Genomic DNA, 21,642 nt, shown 5'->3' with positions numbered 1-21,642 from the left:
GAGATTGTGCATTCCTGGTGTAACTCTGGCAGTTGTTGTTGCCATCCTGTACTTGTCCCACAGGTGTGATGTTAGGATGTACCAATCCTGTTCAGGTGTTGTTACACGTGGTCAGCCACTGCGAGGACGATCACCTGTCCGTCCTGTCTTCCTGTAGCGCTGTCTTAGGTGTCTCACAGTACGGACATTGCAATTTATGGACCTGGCCACATTTGCAGCCCTCATGGCTCCTTGCAGCATGCCTAAGGCATGTTCATGCAGATGAGCAGGGACCCTGAACATCTTCCTTTTGGTGTTTTTCAGAGTCCGTAGAAAGGCCTCTTCATTGTCCTAAGTTTTCATAACTGTGACCGTAATTGCCTACCGTCTGTAAGCTGTTAGTGTCTTAACGACCTTTCCACAGGTGCATGTTCATTAATTATATAAGGTTCATTGGGAAACAGTGTTTAAAACCTTCACATTGAAGATCTGTGAAGTTATTTGGATTTTTACTAATTATCTTTGAAAGACAGGGTCCTGAAAAAGGGACTTAAACAGTCTGCAACACCCGGCCTCACCCTACTAGAATCTGAAGTCAAATGTCTACTGTTTGCTGATGATCTGGTGCTTACTTCCACAACTAAGGAGAGTCTACAGCGCACCTAGATCTTCTGCACAGATTCCGTCAGTCATGGGCTCTGACAGTAAATCTCAGTAAGACAAAATAATGGTGTTCCAAAAAAGGTCTAGTTGCCAGAACCATGAATACAAATTCCATCTAGACACCATTGCCCTAGAGCACACAAAAAAAAAACAATACATACCTCGGCCTAAACATCAGCGCCACAGGTAACTTCAACAAAGCTGTGAACGATCTGAGAGACAAGGCAAGAAGGACCTTCTCTGCCATACAAAGGAACATACAATTTGACATACCAATTAGGATCTGTCTAAAAAATACTTGAATAGTTATAGAACCCATTGCCCTTTATGGTTGTGAGGGCGGGGTCAGCTCACCAACCAAGAATTCACAAAACGGGCCAAACACCAAATTGAGACTCTGCATTCAGAATTAGGCAAAAATATCCTCTGTGTACGTCGTAAAACACCAAATAATGCATACAGAGCAGAATTAAGCCAATACCCGCTAATTATCAAAATCCAGAAAAGAGCTGTTAAATTCTACAACCACCTAAAAGGAAGTGATTCTCAAATCTTTCATAACAAAGTCATCACCTACAGAGAAATTAACCTGGAGAAGAGCCCCCTAAGCAAGCTGGTCCTTGGGCTCTGTTCAGAAAAACAAACAGACACTACAGGCTTTTTCGCTCCCGTACACACACACGCGCACACACACACACAGACACACACACACACACAAGACTACATTACAGTGATGGAGCGATCATGCAGTACATTGTAACTCAGGCTTTTTCGCTCCACTGAAACACTACTCTTGAGATGACTGAAAGTCAGGCCTGTTTGTTCTACTGAAACACTACTCTTGAGATGACTGAAAGTCAGGCCTGTTTGTTCTACTGAAACACTACTCTTGAGATGACTGAAAGTCAGGCCTATTTGTTTCTTCTGAAACACTACTCTTGAGATGACTGAAACTCAGGCCTGTTCGCTCCACTGAATGCTTTTTCGAGTTAATGGATTATCAGAAATGATGTTCAATATGTGAAATGGGAAATAAAGAGAGGAAGAAAATGGACATGGTGTTGTGAGGATCACTAAAGGATTTCCCAGGCAAGTCATAATAAAGGAAAGAGAGAAGACCACACAGAGATGCAGCGAGGGCCTCCAAGGGCCCAACAGAACAGATACAGTATAATGGTGATGCTCCATCTTGTCGGCCATGACAGACAAGGCCAACACTTCCCCCCTGGCAGAGACCGGAGAGGATATGATGTGGTATGAGACTTCTCCTCCCATTGTTTATATTGCAGATTTACTCTCTCAATTCAATACAATTTCAATTTAAGGGGCTTTATTGGCATTGGAAACATATGTTTACTTTTCCAAAGAAAGTGAAATAGATAATAAACAAAAATGAAATGTACAGTAAACATTACACTCAAAAGTTTTAAAAGAATTAAGACATTTCAAATGTCATATTATTTCTATATACAGTGTTCTAATGATGTGCAAATAGTTAAAGTACAAAAGGGAAAATAAATAAACATAATTAAAGGTTGTATTTACAATAGTGTTTACTGGTTGCCCTTTTCTTGTGGCAACAGGTCACAATCTTGCTGCTGTGATTGCACACTGTGGTATTTCACCCAATAGATATGGGATTTTATCAAAATTGGATTTGTTTTCAAATTCTTTGTGGGTCTGTGTATTCTGTGAGAAATATGTGTCTCTAATATGGTAATATATTTGCCAGGAGGTTAGGAAATGCAGCTCATCTTCCACCTCATTTTGTGGGCCGTGTGCACATAGCCCGTCTTCTCTTGAGATCCAGGTCTGCATTCAGCGGCCTTTCTCAATAGCAAGGCTATGCTCACTGAGTCTGTACATAGTCAAAGATTTCCTTAATTTTGGGTCAGTCACAGTGGTCAGGTATTCTGCTCTGTTTTCTTGTAAATTCTTTCCAATGTGTCAAGTAATTATCTTTTTGTTTTCTCAAGATTTGGTTGGGTCTAATTGTGTTGCTGTCCCGGGCATGTTTGTGTGCATGTGGGCGTATGTGTGTGTGTGTATGTGCCACAACGGAGTCCACTAAGGGCCCTCATTAGGCCCCTGACACAGATAGGCCCCATTTAGACATGCAATGTGTGCCACATGACAAGCCTAATCGCTCACCCTCAACACAGGCCTTGACCAGGCAGCCTCAGCATGCTGTTACTTACAACTAAGCTAAGCCTCAGCTGCTGCGCCTTCTTCACGACGCTGTCTGTGTGGGTGGACCAATTCAGTGTGTCCGGGATGTGTACGCCGAGGAACTTAAAACTTACTACCCTCTCCACTACTGTCCTATCGATATGGATAGGGGGTGCTCCCTCTGCTGTTTCCTGAAGTCCACAATCATCTCCTTTGTTTTTTTTTACATTGAGTGTGAGGTTATTTTCCTGACACCACACTCCGAGGAACCTCACCTCCTCCCTGTAGGCCGTCTCGTCATTGTTGGTAATCAAGCCTACCACTGTAGTGTCATCCGCAAACTTGATGATTGAGTTGGAGGCATGCAAGGCCACGCAGTCGTGGGTGAACAGGGAGTACAGGAGAGGGCTCAGAACGCACCCTTGTGGTGCCCCAGTGTAGAGGATCAGCGGGGTGGAGATGTTGTTACCTACCCTCACCACCTGGGGGCGGCCCGTCAGGAAGTCCAGTACCCAGTTGCGCAGGGTGGAGTCGAGAACCAGGGTCTCGAGCTTGATGACGAATTTGGAGGGTACTATGGTGTTAAATGCTGAAATGTAGTCAATGAACAGCATTCTCACATAGGTATTCCTCTTGTCCAGATGGGTTAGGGCAGTGTGCAGTGTGGTTGAGATTGCATCGTCTGTGGACCTATTTGTGCGGTAAGCAAATTGGAGTGGGTCTAGGGTGTCAGGTAGGGTGGAGGTGATATGGTCCTTGACTATTCTCTCAAAGCACTTCATGACGCTTAGCTTTCTTGGGAACAGGGACAATGGTGGCCCTCTTGAAGCATGTGGGAACAGCAGACTGGGATAAGGATTGATTGAATATGTCCGTCTGGGCCTGCAGCCTTGCGAGGGTTAACACGTTTAAATGTTTTACTCACCTCGGCTGCAGTGAAGGAGAGTCCGCAGGTTTTGTTTGCAGGCCGTGTCAGTGGCACTGTATTGTCCTCAAAGCGGGCAATACAGTTATTTAGTCTGCCTGGGAGCAAGACATTCTGGTCCGAGATGGGTCTGGTTTTCTTTTTGTAATCCGTGATTGACTGTAGACCCTGCCACATACCTCCTGTGTCTGAGCCGTTGAATTGTGACTCTACTTTGTCTCTATACTGACGCTTAGCTTGTTTGATTGCCTTGCGGAGGGAATAGCTACACTGTTTGTATTCAGTCTGTATTCAGTCATGTTTCCGGTCACCTTTCCCTGGTTAAAAGCAGTGGTTCACACTTTCAGTTTCACTGGAATGCTGCCATCAATCCACGGTTTCTGGTTTGGGAATGTTTTAATCGTTGCTATGGGAACGACATCATCCATGCACTTTCTAATGAACTCGCTCACCGAAATAATGTTTTTTGTTGTTGTTGTCAATCATAATGACCTTTATCAAATGTCAATGGGTCTTAAAAATGATGCTCACCATCCATGTTCAGATAACTTGTGTCACCGCATGATTCCTCTGGATCTGTCTAGTTTCTTCATAATCCATACAGTCTATCCCTCTGTGGATATAGCTGGCTCTTGGACTGCAATGTTACGCTGTGCCCTACTTGGTTAGAGAATTCGTAATGGGTTTGAAAATGTGGCAAATAGAGAGTGATTGTTGAGGACACTTGTTATGCTAGGATGATGAGTTGTGATTGTTGAGGATAATTGTTATGCTAGGATGATGAGTTGTGATTGTTGAGGATAATTGTTATGCTAGGATGATGAGTTGTGATTGTTGAGGATAATTGTTATGTTAGGATGATGAGTAGCGATTGTTGAGGATTATTGTTATGCCAGGATGATGACTAGTGATTGTTGAGGATAATGTTATGCTAGGATGATGAGTATGAATGTGTATTGGCCTTCTCTTTCCTCAATCACATGCCAACAGAATAGTGTCATTTAACACTGAACACACTAGAGTACATGGCAGTGCTGGTGTGAAACATTAAGAAAACAGAGACCGAGACGTAACATTTTTTTTCCTTCGTTCCACGAATCCTCTGTTGAAATAATCTTAACCTTTTCCTAAATTGCAGGTGGCAGGTAGCCTAGCGGTTAGAGCTTTGGGCCAGTAACCTAAAGTTCTCTAGTTGGAAAACCCGAGCTATCAAGGTGAAAAATGTGTAGGTTTGCCCTCGAGCAAGGCATCTAACCCTAATTTGCTCCAGCGGTGCCATACTACTATGGCTGACCCTGTAAAACAACACATTTCACCTATCCGGTGTACATGACAATACAGCATTTACTTTTTTTTGCGCCGTTGTGAACATTAAAATCACACAAGATTCACATACTGTACCTCTATCAAGTTTAATCAGCTTATCGTGTCTATCTGAGCTCTCCAGAGAGAGACTCAACTTTCGTATTCAGTCCAATCACATACTATTCATGTTTCTTGATTGTAAAAAAATAATGAGAGGTTGAATCACGAGAGACAAATCAACCATAAAATAGCAGGAAAAATGCCCTGCTCATTCATTGCTGAACTTCTCTTCAGATAATATCACACTTGGAGGGTGAGTGAGTCTGTAGGCTAAGTGCATGGAAGTGTGAGTGTGGCAACTGTTAGACGGCTCAGCTCGGCTCCTGAATAGGAAATGACTCCGAGGACAATGGACTGCATAAAGAGAAACTAAACAATGCGCCGAGAGTGCATTCAATTTCATTTTCAGGACTGCAAAATGGCTGCAATTTTGAAGATTGCTCTCAGGACCTTGTTTCTGTAGTCGAAAATATGCTTCAGGAAACTTCTGAATAAAAGTTATGAAAATATTTAGCTAATTTCAAGTCTTCAGGGTTTTGCTATGGTGACTGCAAGAGGATATATAGATTTTTGCTTATGGTATCATACAATGCCCTCAGTTTAGGCTCTGGTATGGTATACTCTAAAGTGGTTCACTATCACTATGTCAGTCTGCTGTGAGGATACACCTTTCGGATACTCAGTTTCCATTAGTACTCCGAGTTTTCCTTACTACATAACTTAACCAGGAAAAACTTTACTCCCTAGCCATAATGTCAAACCAAAAGCCTTTTAAATGTAGCTCTGGAGAACAATGGTACTAAAAAGTGACATACAATGCACAAAAATTTGTCTGAGCCTTAAGTCTGGACTGTAATGTTTCTGACATGCATCTGCAGACGTGTACTGTAGCCTGTACTGTAGCCTGTACTGTAGCCTGTACTGTAGCCTGTACTGTGGCCTGTACTGTAGCCTGTTCTGTAGCCTGTACTGTAGCCTGTACTGTAGCCTGTTCTGTGGCCTGTACTGTAGCCTGTACTGTAGCCTGTACTGTGGCCTGTTCTGTGGCCTGTACTGTGGCCTGTACTGTGGACTGTATTGTAGCCTGTACTGTGGCTTGTACTGTAGCCTGTACTGTGGCCTGTACTGTGGCCTGTACTGTAACCTGTACTGTAGCCTGTACTGTAGCCTGTACTGTAGTCTATACTGTAGCCTGTACTATAGCCTGTCCCTAAATCTTCAACCAGCTTCTCTTACTATCATTGTCATGCCATGTATGACAAGACAGTATTGCAACGGCATGCCTGCATGACAACGATAGTCTGAGAAGTTGGCTTAAACTCATACATACAGTATATGAGGGCATGCATGCCAGAAGGCATGCCATGAACATACAGTCCATCTAGAGAACAGCCTGGTTAAGAGATGCCAATAATCTCTGGGCCAACCTCAGATTGGAGCAGCAAGCATGACCAAAAGACCGTAAACTGTTAAATGTAATTAGATCTGCAGTGGCAGGCTGTGGTGCCACATTAGTGTCTGAAAGGACCAATGTGGCAGTCAGGATCCATTTTCCTTTCACAGTGACAGCATGGTGCCAGTGCCATGCGATGGGCTACGGCCTCAAAGCCTTAACACGCCCTAATACACAGCTCCAACTGAGCCAGTGGGAAAGCTATGTCTTTTTGTAAAAAAAAATAATTGTAACGGAAAAACATTATGATTATAATCCCAGATACAAACGATACAAATGATTACACTCATGGAGAGTGTTTTTTAAACATATCTCCTTCATAAATAACATCTGCTGTAATCCCTCTCATCTGCTTCTTTTGCTGTGAGATGTGGGGCTACATTGTCGCTGAGGCACGGCTGAGCACACAGTAAATCCTTAATCCAGAGGGGCTGGCTCATCGAGATGTGGATTAGGCTGCTGCGTACGTCTTACGCCTGACGCTAAACAAAGAGAAGGAAAAAGCATACTCTTCAGCAGAAATCCGAACCGCCGAGATCATCCACGCTTTCCCCTTGTTTGTAAGATGGGACACCCATTGTGTTTGGGGAGACTTGTTGATAAGACAGGCATGAAAAGGGAAATGTCAGCGCCTTACGCCTTCCATCAGTGGATGGCGGTGTACTGCTGCATGTTCAAACTTGAGTTTTGAAGTGGAAGTCGATAGGGATGTACTCTTTGCATCCTCAGCAGAGAGCAGTGATGCTATACTTAATATATTCAAAGGGGCTTCTTTGGGAAGTAAATGTTGTTGTGTAGTTTAAATAATTTATAATATCACAAAGGAGAATCTCAGGAAAATATGTCGTTGTGTATTGTTTGTTGTGTAGTGGGGACTGTTTTGTTGATGGTGAGAATCTGCAGACATTTGGCTTCTAAGTCATGTGACATACCATTACTATAGCTCGAATGGCAAAACATATTGGGGAAAAACATTAACAAAGAATTTCAGTGTGCGATAACACTACACAGTAACACATTGTAGTTTGACATTATTCTCACAAAAGCTGTTTCCCAAAATCCCCCCACCCACAGTTCTCACTTAGAGAATAGAAGAAAACATTTTAATAGATGACTGAAGAGATGATTTGACTAGGCAGAAACCCCTAGACATAACAGACCAGAGAGAGAATATACAATCAGCATATGCCACTTATTCTCTCCTCACCCCACAAGTTACATTTCAAACTTTCTTGAATAGAGAAGTTGAATTTTCATATTTATTTTGGTTACCCGCCTACATTTGCATATTCTGCTTTGACTTTTTTGTATATATATATATATATATATATATATATATATATATATATATATATATATATATATATATATATATATGCATACAGTAGGGGTCTTTAAAAAAAGTGTTAAACAAATCAAAATATATTTGAGATTCTTCAAAGTAGCCACCCTTTGCTGTGATGACAGCTTTGCACACTCTTGGCATTCTCTCAACCAGCTTCATGAGGTAGTCATATTGAATCCATTTCAATGAATAGGTGTGCCTTGTAAAAAGTTAAATTGTGGAATTTCTTTCCTTCTTAATGAGGTTGAGTAAAAGGGTTGTGTTGTGAGAAGGTAGAAGTCCATATTATGGTAAGAGCAGCTCAAAAAGGCAAAGAGAAACAACAGTCCATCATTGCTTTAAAACATGAAGGTCAGTCATTCCAGAAAATTTCTAAAATGTTGAAAGTTTCTTCAAGTGCAGTTGCAAAAACCATCAAGCACTATGATGAATTTGGCTCTCATGAGGACCGCCGAAAGGAAGACCCAGAGTTACCTTTGCTGCAGAGGACAAGTTCATTAGAGTTACCAGCCTCAGAAATTGCAGCCCAAATAAATGCTTCACAGAGTTCAAGTAAGAGACACATCTCAAAGTCAACTGTTCAGAGGAGACTGCGTGAATCAGGCCTTCATGGTTGAATTTCTGCAAAGAAACCACTACTACAGACACCAATAATAAGAAGAGACTTGCTTGTGCCAAGAAACACGAGCAATGGGCATTAGACCAGTGGGAATCTGTCCTTTGGTCTCATGTGTCCAAATTTGCGCATTTTGGTTCCAACCGCCGTGTCTTTGTGAGACACAAACTAGGTGAACGGATGATCTCTGCATGTATGGTTCCCACCGTGAAGCATGGAGGAGGAGGTGTGTTGGTGTGGGTTGCTTTGCTGGTGACACTGTCTGTGATTTGTTTAGAATTCAAAGCACACTTAACCAGCATGGCTACCACAGTATTCTGTAGTGATACACCATCCCATCTGGTTTGCACTTAGTGGGACAATCATTTGTTTTCCAACAGGACAATGACCCACCACCAGGCTGATTAAGGGCTATTTGACCAAGAAGGAGAGTGATGGTGTGCTGCTTCAGACGACTTGGTATCCACAATCAGTTGAGAGGGTTTGGGATGAGTTGAACCACAGAGTGAAGGGAAAGGAGCCAACAAGTGTCCATTATATGTGGGAACTCCTTCAAGACAGTTGGAAAAGCATTCCAGGTGAAGCTGGTTGATAGAATGCAATGAGTCTGCAAAGCTGTCATGAAGACAAAGTGTGGCTACTTTGAAGAATCTCAAATATATATTTATTTTTTGTTTGCTTAACAGGTTTTTGGTTACTATATGATTCCATATTTGTTATTTCATAGTTGTGATGTCTTCAATATTATTCTACAATGTAGAATAAAAAAAAAGAAAATAAAGAAAAACCCTTGAATGAGTGTGTCCAAACTTTTGACTGGTACTTGTGTGTGTATGCATATATATATATATATATATATATATATATATATATATATATATATATATTATATATATATATGTATATATATATATGACAATTATATTACAATTCAAACTAATGCTTTCACTCTCTCTCTCCTCTGTCCTTCAGGAATAGCTGGCAACCCAGTGCTCTTCAATGAGAATGGAGACGCCCCTGGTCGCTATGAGATTTATCAGTACCAGATCAGAAACAGAACAGCTGAGTACAAAATCATCGGTCACTGGACCGAACAGCTCTCTCTGACCGTAAGCATTTATTTTTTATATATTTAATATGCAGATACAGTACTTTAATTATATTATCAGACTTATGCCCTCCAAATGACCTTTACCTGTTTCACCATTTGGTGTCAGTGGTTCTCCTCCCAAAGAAACTTTGATGGAACGTTGTCATCTGTTGGTTCTACTTTAGTGCTTCCTTTGCTCAGTAATTCCTTCTTAACCATTAGCTACGGCTTTGTGCACATATCTTCAATGGTGCAAACATCCAGAGGGTGCTTTAATGATTAACAACAAGTGACTGGGATGAAAAGAAAACAATAAGAGCTTAAAAACAGATACCATCCACTGTCTTGGTGAAACAATATGGTGGAGTTGTGGACACAGGAGCTTACAAATCTATAACAATGAATTACATGAAGCCGGCCCTGCAAATAATGTTTGAATGGAATATGAAGAGATGGCCTTGGGCAAAGAAAGATTGAAAGAAAAAAGAAATTTGTTTCCATGGAATCGACCTGGGTCTGTACTTCAACGCTGTGTGAATGGTGGAAGACAGTGAATGTTGTTGTAAATGTGGTGTAAATGCTAGTCCTGTGGTGTGCTTTTAGTTTAATAGGATTCTTATAGCTGTTAATTAAATACACATTTGGGGATGCGTTTTCCGCCTATGAATTTAACAACCACCATTGATGGCAAAAAAAAGTTAATAACATAACACTAAATATATCCTTTCAATAAGACAAATAGTGATTATGTGTAATAGACTTTTTAATGGAGAGGAGAAAGAAGCCCGAAAACTAACTGTATTACCAGTGGTAATTGCTATTAAGCAAGAAGAGACTGTTTATGGGTTACAGTGTTAGTTATTTGTGAAGTGTTTGACTGTACCCCTCATCTCCTCTCCACCCCCCCTCAGATCCGAGCAATGCACTGGCCAGGTGGAGGTCGTCAGATCCCTTACTCCATCTGCAGCCACCCCTGCCAGGCCGGAGAGCGCAAGAAGATAGTGAAGGGCATCCCTTGCTGCTGGCACTGTGAGCGCTGCAACGGCTACCAGTACCAGTCAGACACCTACAGCTGCAAGATGTGTCGCTTTGACCTGCGTCCCAACGAGAACCACACTGCCTGCCGTCCCATCCCCATTGTCAAGCTGGAGTGGAGCTCCCCATGGGCCATCATCCCTGTCCTCATCTCCGTAGCTGGCATCATGGCCACTCTGTTCGTGGTGGTCACATTCATCCGCTACAACGACACACCCATCGTCAAGGCGTCAGGCCGCGAGCTCAGCTACGTTCTGCTGACTGGTATCTTCATGTGCTATGCCACCACCTTCCTCATGATTTCTGCCCCTGATGTTGGCATCTGCTCCCTCAGACGGATCTTCCTGGGTCTGGGGATGAGTATCAGCTACGCAGCCCTGCTCACCAAGACTAACCGCATCTACCGCATCTTCGAGCAGGGATCCATGTCGGTGAGCGCCCCCAGGTTCATCTCCCCAGCCTCCCAGCTGGTCATCACCTTCAGCCTGACGTTGGTGCAGCTACTGGGGGTGTGTATCTGGTTTGGGGTAGACCCGTCTCAGGCCATCATCGACTACGAGGACCAGCGCACGGCCAATCCGGACATGGCCCGTGGCGTGCTCAAATGTGACATCTCTGACCTTTCACTGATCTGCCTGCTGGGTTACAGCATGCTGCTCATGGTCACCTGCACGGTGTACGCCATCAAGACCCGGGGGGTGCCAGAGACCTTCAACGAGGCCAAGCCCATCGGCTTCACCATGTACACCACCTGTATAGTCTGGCTGGCCTTCATCCCCATCTTCTTTGGCACCTCCCAGTCCACAGAGAAGGTAAGAACTGGCTGGCCTTTATCCCCATCTTCTTTGGCACCTTCCAATCCACAGAGAAGGTAAGCTCAGAGTCGTCTTCTTTCTTGGTCTGTTCGTTTTCTGTTGTTGTTGATATGCAAAAGGACAGCATTAGCAGAAATATGATTGTACAGACCGTGTCTCTCTCGTTCTCTCTCTTTCTCAGTTGAAACATATTTATTTTTTATAATGCTTTGTTTATAGAGAGGCAATTGTACCTTTGTTCATCATGGAAGGATTGTGCTGGTCAGTCAGTGTCCTGTAAATGGACATGGCTGGATGAAAATAGCATTATGCTATGGTATGCATGAGTGTTTTCTGGCAGAGCTTAAAGGGTGGTGAATTTTTGCTGTTATACTCTGTGTCAGAACACCAATTTTCATTTTGTAGTCATAAAGATGTAATCACCCCTGCAGTCTTGGTTTGAGGAAGACTAAAATTGCATGCAAAATATTGTATAATTCTATGACTTATATCTGAGATTCTATTCAATTGGGGAGGCCATTCACTGGTGGAATATCAAAACTTCTCATCTGAAGACAAAAGTAAGAAAGGCCTATTCTACAAGCAGAGCATTTGAAGAGAATTCCCCTGAGCTCTGCAAGCCCTTTGCCTACAGTAGATTGTTAAATGACTTGTGATTCTGTGACATGTGTATGTGAGGGATGTGTGCCACAGCTGACCTTATGAGCTGTTTTCACAACCACAGCATTCCCACTTGTCATCATGTCAAATTAATGAGCCTGGCCTGGTGAACTGCAAATCCACTGGAAACACTGGGATTCATACCTTGTGTCAAATAGTATTGTAGTACTAATATTTAGCCATTTAGAGTTGATAACCCTGACTATCTAGCCCATTTATACCTGGTTCTAACAGCCGTCCTTTAACAACCGGTAAAAAAATAATCATAAGGAATAAGGTTTTGAAGTCTCGAGGTATAAGGAGGTATAAGAAAGCTCAGGAAACATTTACGTTTTTTGGACACATATTGAATCACTTATTTGTGTCACAAAATGACCTCTATACTTCCATTATTTTGTATCAGTTACCTTCTGAGGAGTCTCGTGACACTTGTGGGGGTCGTAGAGCAAAACACCATCATGTTCGTGAGAGTCTGCCCTTTCCATAGTGGGGTCATATTAGTTTGAAGCGCAAACGGTTCAGAAGCTACAGACAGAAATGGGCACATCAGCAATACGAATTCAGACTAGTCCAGACCGGACAGATGTTTTTTTGAGAAGACCGATTGTCAGATGTCTCATGGTCTGACAAACGCTGCTGTAGCTCCGCCACCTTCCGCCGCAGATGCGGAAGGACGACAGGTGGATGTGGTGGATTAAGATGCAAACCATGCAAAAAACTGATATCTCTAGTTTAAACTGATGGATTTTGATGGGGATTTTTTAAATTATATTACTTAAATTGACGCAGGGATGTGTTAATGGGGCTAGGCGGCAGAATTTTAACTTTTGGATAAATAGCGTGCCCAATTTCAACTTCCTGCTACTCATGCCAAGAATATAAGATATTCATATTATTCATAGATTTGGATAGAAAACACTCTAAAGTTTCTAAAACTGTTTGAATCATGTCTGTGAGTATAACAGAACTTATGTAGCAGGCAAAACCCAGAGGACTAACTGTTCAGATTTTTCTTTTTTTTGCCTCTCTCTGTTCCCTGACTTGTTATTGCCAAGGGATATTTCTTAGGAACCTGTTTTCAGTTCCTACCGCTTCCACTGGATGTCACCAATCTTTGGAATTTGGTTGAGGTTATTTCTTTGTGCAATGAAGAAGTAGGCCAACTAGGAACTGGGTACACTTTTGTGAGTTGCGCAAGATGTGAAAAGTGGCGCTGTTTTTTTTTCATTCCTGTATTGAACATAGATTTCCCCGTCTACAATTTGATCGATTATAAACGTTTAATAATACCGAAAGTTGTATTACAAAAGTAGTTTGAAATATTTTGGCAAAGTTTATAGGCAACTTTTGAAAGATTTTGTAGTGATGTTGCATTTTTTGTAAGCTGTTTTTTTCTGAGTCAAACACGCTTTATAAATGGACATTTTGGATATATATGGATGGAATTAATCGAACAAAAGGACCAATTGTGATGTTTATCGGAGTGCCAACAAAAGAAGCTTGTCAAAGGCAATGCATGTTTTATATTTTATTTCAGCGTTTTGTATAGCGCCTGCAGGGTTGAAATATGCTAACTCCTTTGTTTACTGCTGGTGCAGATGGTGCAGGCTATCAGATAATAGCTTCTTATGCTTTCACCGAGAAGCATTTTTAAAATCTGACATGTTGGCTGGATTCACAACGAGTGTAGTTTTAATTGAGTATCTTACATATGTGATTTAATGAAAGTTTGATTTTTATAGTATTTTATTTGAATCTGGCGCTCTGCATTTTCCCTGGCAATTGGCCAGGTGGGACATTTGCGTCCCGCCTCTCCCTAACTAGTTTTAATAGACTCTAATTAAAGTCAACGTTGGTCTCATGGTGAAATCCCTGAGCGGTTTCCTTATTCTCTTGCAATTCAGTTAGGAAGGAAACTTGTAACTTTGTGGTGACTGGGTGTTTTGATATACCATCCAAAGGGTAATTAATACATTTACCATGGGATATTCAATTTACCTTACAGATAATTGTATGTGTGGGGTACAGAAATGAGATTGCGTACTTATTATCTGACTTGTTAAGCAAATGTTTACTCCTGAAATTATTTAGGCATGCCATAAGAAAGGAGTTGAATACTTAATACTTTACATTTTTTATTAATTTGTTAAGACTTCTAAAAAGATAATTCCACTTTAATTAACATTATGGGGTATTGTGTATAGGCCAGTGACACAAAATCAACATTTAATCACATTTCATTTCAGGCTGTAACAAAACAAAATGAGTAAAAGGTGTTAATAATTTCTGAAGGCATTGTAGATCTGCCTGAACACTTCCAGATATAGCCAGGCACGAATTGTGTCTGGATATCTTACAAGTGTAGACTGATCTGGACAATAATACCATTTAAATCATCATTATGTCGCCCTCTAAAATCAATGACAGAGGCACAATTGACTTATGGCATCAATATGTTTCTTAAAATAGATAATTAAATATTATTTTTAAAGAATATATGTCATATAATGTGCATACATGGTATACCAGAGAATCTTGTGACAATGCGGACATGGATAAAAAATACATTTTAATAGCATGGAAATGTGCGCACATTCACCATGTGGACAAGATCAGGACAAAGGATGCACATTTCCACCCTAATTGGAGTAAACTAATTTACAACAACACTTAGGCTTCTACTTCTAGCCTATACATACACACAGCATTTTATGGACACAGTATATTTCACATTAGTTATATTTTGTTTGTTTTTAGTCCCTTCCTTCAGCAACCCTCAACCCCTCCCATGTATCTCTGAACACCATCCAGATATTGTATATATATTTTTTAAATGGGCAGTGATGTTTCACAAGAGTTCAGATCATAAATGAATGTATGACTTTTCAGATCACCCAGCAGTGATATTTAAAGCGTAAACTCCAGGTACTGTAAATGTTTCAATTCTTCAGCTATTCTTGAAACTACAACCAAAAACAAGCTACACATGGAGAGCACCAAAAGAAGACATCAGCATTTTGAAATAACACATATGGAATCATGTAGTAACCAAAAAGAGCGTTAATTAAACAAATCAAAACATATGTTACATTTGAGATTCTTCAAAGTAGCCACCATTTGCCTTGCTGGGAGTTTTGCACACTCTTGGCATTCTCTCAGCCAGCTTCATGAGTTAGTCACCTGGAATGCATTTCAAATTTGGTGTTAGTGGGCAGTATTTTCATTTTTGGAAAAAAAAAGTTTCCCGTTTTAAACTGGATATTTTGTCAGGAAAAGATACTAGAATATGCATATAATTGACAGCTTTGGATAGAAAGCACTCTAACGTTTACAAAACTGTAAAGATATTGTCTGTGTGTTACGGTTTTCTTCCGTCGAAGGAGAGGAGGACTAAAATGCAGCGTGGTTATTTGTATACATCTTTAAAACAGATGAAAACACGAACAATATACAAAAAAAAAATAAACGTGAAAACCTAAACAGCCTTATCTGGTGCAAACAAACACAGAGACAGGAACAAACACCCACAAAACACTCAAAGAATATGGCTGCCTATATATGGTTCCCAATCAGAGACAACGATAAACACCTGCCTCTGATTGAGAACCACTCCAGGCAGCCATAGACTATTCTAGACAACCCCACTAACCACAATCCCAAGACCTACAAAAAACCCAAGACAAAACACACCACATAAATAACCCATGTCACACCCTGGCCTGACCAAAATAAAAAGAAAACACAAAATACTAAGACCAGGGCGTGACACTGTGAGTATAACAGAACTGATGTTGCAGGCGAAAGCCTGAGAAAAATCCAATCCAGAAGTGCCCCAGGTTTTGAAAGCACTGTGTTCCAATGTTTCCGGGCGATTTCTCAGCCAAACATGAAGAACAAACGGAGCTATTTCGTCTACAAAAATAATCTTTTGGGAAAAAAATGAACTACCTGAGAGTCTCGTGAGTGAAAACATCCGAAGTGCATCAAAGGTAAACGATTGAATTTGTTTGCTTTTCTGATTTCCGTTACAAGTTTTCCTGCTGCTAGCAAGGCATAATGCTATGCTAGGCTATGATAAACTTACACAAATGCTTGTCTAGCGTTGGCTGTAAAGCATATTTTGAAAATCTGAGATGACAGGGTGATTAACAAAATGCTAAGCTGTGTTCCAATATATTTCACTTGTGATTTTCATGAATAGGAATATTTTCTAGGAAGATTTATGTCCGTTGCGTTATGCTAATTAGTGTCAGATGATAACTGTCCCTTTCACGGGCTGGGCGTCACTTCAGGTTAACAGGTGTGCCTTGTTAAAAGTAAATTTGTGGAATTTCTTTCCTTCGTCATGCATTTGAGCCAAGGTAGGGGTCGTATACAGAAGATAGCCCTGTTTGGTAAAAGACCAAGTCCATATTATGACAAGAACAGCTCAAATAAGCAAAGTGAAATGACAGTCCATCATTACATTAAGACATGAAGGTCAGTCAATGCAGAACATTTCAAGATTTTTTAAAGTTTCTTCAAGTGCAGTTGCAAATACCATCAAGCACTATAATGAAACTGGCTCTCATGAGGACCGCCACAGGAAAGGAAGACCCAGAGGTACCTCTGCTGCAGAGGATAAGTTCATTAGAGTTCCCAGCCTCAGAAATTGCAGCCTAAATAAATGCTTCACAGAGTTCAAGTAAGAGACACATCTCAACATCAACTCTTCAAAGGAGACTACATGTATCAGGCCTTCATGGTCGAATTGCTGCAAAGAAACCACTACTACAGGACACCAATAAGAAGAAAGTTGCTTGGGCCAAGAAACACGAGCAATGGACATTAGACTGGTGGAAATCTGTCCTTTAAGTCCAAATTTGAGTCCAAATTCAAGATTTTTGGTTCCAACCGTGGTGTCTTTGTGAGGCACAGGAGTAGGTGAACAGACAATCTCTGATTATGTGGTCCCTACATGAAGCATGGAGGAGGAGATGTGATGGTGTGTGGTGACACAGTTGGTGATTTGTTTAGAATTCAAGGCACACTTAACCAGCATGGCCACCACAGTATTCTGCAGCGATACACCATCCCATCTGGTTTGCGCTTAGTGGATACCGAGTATGTTCACATCACCGTCAGACTATTTTATTGGTAAACTACACAGTAACGTACAAGTGGTATTTTTTTTGCTCCAATAAATAATATAGTATACTTATCATAAATTGGTTGTAATCCAGAGATGTTAGAAAAATGATCTAGATCCTCTGAGGCTATTGTGGATTTAAAGGAACATGAATCATCAGCGTAAAGTGACACCTTCATTTTTAAGCACTGGATTTCTAGTCCCTTAATAGTATTGTTGGGTCTGATTTTAATAGTTAACCTTTTTGATGGCCATAATAAATAGATATGTCAACAGTGCCAACCTTGTTTTACTCCTCTTGACAGTTTAATAATTTCTGAGAAGTAGCTATTATTTACTATTTTACACCTAGGGCTACTATTCATAACTTAACCAATTGTATAAATTATTCTCCAAAATTTAAATATTTGAGGCATTTATAAATAAATTCCAGTCGTACCTTATCAAAAGTTTTTCAAAATGAGCTATGAATACCAGGCTTGGTTTCCCTGATGCTTCATAGTGTTATATTGTCTCTTATATTATCTCCAATGTATCATCCATGTAAAAAAAATGTCTGATTAGGATCAATATATCTGTGTGCTATACATTTTGCTGGAATTTTTGCCTCACAAGACCGAACTCTATGGGGCCTACCATTTTTATATGGACTTGATCTTTGTATTACCACCTGGGTTCTGTTTCAGTAATAGTGAATTCAGACCTTGTTGAGTAATCTACTAGGAGTGGTTAAAACATGCTGAAAGCAGTCGTCTGAGTACATCAAAACAGTTTTGATTTATCTCAACTGCTAAGGCCTTAATTGCATCAAGAAGTTTCTCCTCTGTAATTGGCCTTCACATGAGTATTTCTATACAGATGTTAATTTTACATTATTGATAGAAAAACAATCCTTACAATTAACTTTGGTTAGTGGAGATGGAGAAAACTGTAATGAAAACATATGCTTAAAATACTTTGCTTCCTCTTTCAAAATATTGTTTGATGAATCACTCCGTCATTTATAACATGTTTTGTAAATTATTTTTTGGTAGCATTTCTATGTTGAAGATGAAAAAATAATTTTGTGAATGTTTTTCCATATTTCATCCAGTTTCTTTTATTGTTTAAAATAATATATTCCACTTGATATTTCTTAAATACGTTTTTTTTTTTTCCTCTAACTTATTCTGTTCGTCTGTGGTACAGTTTTTTTTTTATATCTACCTGTACTGTTAGTTCCTCTCTTTCCTTTGTTAATATGAACTCTTTTAACCAACATGTTTTTTTGTTTTAAAGATGAGTATTGCATTGCAAGGCCTCTAAAGGCACATTTGAAAGTGTCCAATAAAATAAGGTGATCTGCTGTACTTATGATGGAAACAATCAGTTAAAAATGATTCAGTCCTGGTTAAAAACAAGTTGTCATCAAATTGGATTTGATAACATTTCCAATATCCTCGCCCACATGGAAATTCTGTAAGAGTAACATATATGCCAAATATTTGATGGTCCCACCGCATTCTAACTTTTGGTGCCAGCAAGAATGCTATACAAAAAGTAGTCAAGGCGACTAGCTTCATTGAGCCTCCGCCATGTGCGGTGTGCAAAGCTGTCATCAAGGCAAAGGGTGGCTACTTTGAAGAATCTAAAATAAAATGTTTTAACACTTTTTTGGTTAGTACATGATCCCGTGTGTTATTTCATAGTTTTGATGTATTCACTATTATTCTACAATATAGAAAATAGGACAAATAAAGTAAAACCCTTGAATGAGTAGGTGTGTCCAAACTTTTGACTGGTAGTGTATATCTAACTAAGTCAAGACAAGTAAGCCTCATATATCCACTAGTTGTCACATCCTGATCTGTTTCACCTGTCCTTGGGATTGTCTCCAGCCCCCTCCAGGTCTCGCCCATCTTCCCCATTATCCCTTGTGTATTTACACCTGTGTTCTCTGTTTGTCCGTTGCCAGTTCGTCTTGTTCGTCAAGTCAACCAGCGTTTTTGTTCTCAATGCTTTCTTTTCCCAGTCTCTCTTTTTCTTGCCCTCCTGGGTTTGACCCTTGCCTGTCCTGACTCTGAGCCCGCCTACCTGACCACTCTGCCTGCCGCTGACCCCGAGCCTGCCTGCCGACCTGTACCTTTGTCCCACCTCTAGAATGTTTGACCTCTGCCTACCCTGACCCTGAGCCTGCCTGCCATCCGGTACCTGTCTTGACCTGTCTATTGCCTGCCCCTGTTGGAAAATTAAACCATTGTCAATTTGACGTGCCTGCATCTGGGAGTTACCTTGATTCCTGATACTAGTTCATATATATCTATGATATCAGTGATTTCCTTAAGTGCATGAGGGTGATAGTTTGTAGTGTGTTGTCCTTTATGATCCATTAAGGTATTTAAAACTGTATCGTAATCTCCCACCATAATAATAGAGTATTGTATTGGTTGTAGGCTTGATAAAGTATAAAATATGTTTTCAAATAAGTGTGGATCATCATTATTTTGACCGTATAGATGAATGAGCCAAATCTGTTAATAGTCCAGTAACACAGTAACATATTTAAAATAATCCATCTTACTTATGGATCTGTTGGGACAATTTGCACATTTGGATCAAAATTATTGTTTGTTAATATCATCACCCCTTGGCAGACCCACCTGGACCCTAAGGCCTTTGAGAGATTGAGACCCATTGTTTAAAAAGAGCCCACAGCGCCACCTATAGAACAGAAGCAGATTAACAGCCAAAAGCATTTCCAACACCCACACACCTTGATTGTATTGTATACTGTTATTTAAAAAAGTATCCATATATAAAAAAATCTTGCATATCTTAATTCATTTCCACAATTAACAAATAGTATGCGTAATAGTGTAAGCATTTCAAACGAAGGACCTATAAACCGGATTGTCATTAGAAAACAAAACATTTTTGGCTTGGAAACAAGCCAAGTTTGGGAAACAATTATTGTGATTCATCCTATGCTGTTCCTATCATCATTACCTCTTAGCAACAGATGTGGGATACATACACACACACTCTCCCCACCCTTCCCCCCAAAACAACAACAAGTTCAGATGTTAAACAGTTGTTCCATCCCCGAGCTCAACTCAAGAGAAGACTTGATGTGCAAATGCTTACTGTATACAGTTGTAGCTGTTTGAGAAGGCATGCAAAATTGAGCAAGAATGAGGCGTATAATTTAATAACTTTGTAAAATGTATGAAATCACATACAAGGCATAAAGCTTAAGTTACAAGGCATTCACAAGCATTACAAGGTGCTATTCTATGCATGATCAGAGAAGGAGGGAGAGAAGTCAAAGCCTGAAAGGCCATGCCCTAAGAGTCCCTGAGGTGGAGAGAGAAAGAGAGAGAGTATCTCACCAGCCCAGGTCAGGAACAAGGAAAGAGAGAGAACAATGAATCTAAGACACCTTTATAACATCAGAGTTGTTTACATTCAAAATCTGAGTTGTTGAACCTTTAATCAGACATCAGACCTACAGGATGTGAAGACAACTGAACCTCTGCTACCCAGAGGTGTGACAAGAGGTGTTTGGTGAGACTAAAACAGAGAAGGAAAAATTCCTGAGAAGACAATAAAATGTTTTACATAGTGTTGAATAGAGTCACTTTGGGTGATGGGCCACCGTACATGATTGGTTTTCTTTCAAATACTTTTGAGCAATCGGTGGAGACTCCCTGGATTGGAGTGTTAGATGGGTGGGGGTTGCACTTGTTCGGACTATTCTATGGGTTTTGTTGTGCCAGGTAAGCTGAAACACTATTCAAAATGTAAAAAAAAACGTTTTGAATCCCACGTCTGCTGGGATGTACAGGTCAAATAGGACTGGGAGAAATGGACGGAGGTTGAGATTTTAGCACATAACTGTAGCTACAGTACAGTGCAGTGTAGGGCTCCACAGCCTTGAGATAAAAACAATGGTTGAAATGAGTAGGTGGAAGTAGACAGCTATTAGGCAGTCAAACAAAGAACAGGGCCTTCAAAGCTGTCATGGAGAGCACTGGTTATCTACTCAGGGGTGAGAGGCCAGTGAATGGCTCTCACTGGCAGGGAGGATACTATCAGTGAGGTTGGAGTAAAACAACAGAAAGAGTGGGTCTAAAGAGCTACTATAATGTCATCATCATCGTAGTCTTTCCCACTGGATGACAAAATTATAATAACATATTCTGCTCTGTTAGCTTCTCTACACAGCTTGTACATGACTAATAGCTTGTACATGATTATTAGCTAGTACATTACTAATAGCGTGTACATGACTAATAGCTTGTACATGACTAATAGCTTGTACATGACTAATAGCTTGTACATGATTAATAGCTTGTACATGACTAATAGCTTGTACATGATTAATAGCTTGTACATGACTAATAGCTTGTACATGACTAAT

The 21,642-nt window shown here is 40.5% G+C and overlaps 1 protein-coding gene across 1 annotated transcript in view; it reads left to right on the top strand.

The window, feature by feature from the left end:
• The window catches only part of LOC110494726 (metabotropic glutamate receptor 4-like), a 273,107-nt gene that overhangs the window by 227,093 nt on the left and 24,372 nt on the right, over window positions 1–21,642 (top strand). Inside the window, exons 8-9 of the mRNA XM_090206402.1 lie at window positions 9,488–9,624; window positions 10,517–11,452. Of these exons, the coding sequence (XP_090062528.1) occupies window positions 9,488–9,624; window positions 10,517–11,452 (1,073 nt within the window). The remainder of the gene's footprint in view (window positions 1–9,487; window positions 9,625–10,516; window positions 11,453–21,642) is intronic.

The sequence above is a fragment of the Oncorhynchus mykiss genome, chromosome 17 (genome assembly GCF_057628025.1).
Source record: "Oncorhynchus mykiss isolate SJ-2025 chromosome 17, ASM5762802v1, whole genome shotgun sequence".
In the NCBI taxonomy this organism is placed as follows: Eukaryota; Metazoa; Chordata; class Actinopteri; order Salmoniformes; family Salmonidae; genus Oncorhynchus; species Oncorhynchus mykiss.
Note: the sequence above shows the minus strand (reverse complement) of the source record. Positions and strands in the feature narration are given on the sequence as shown.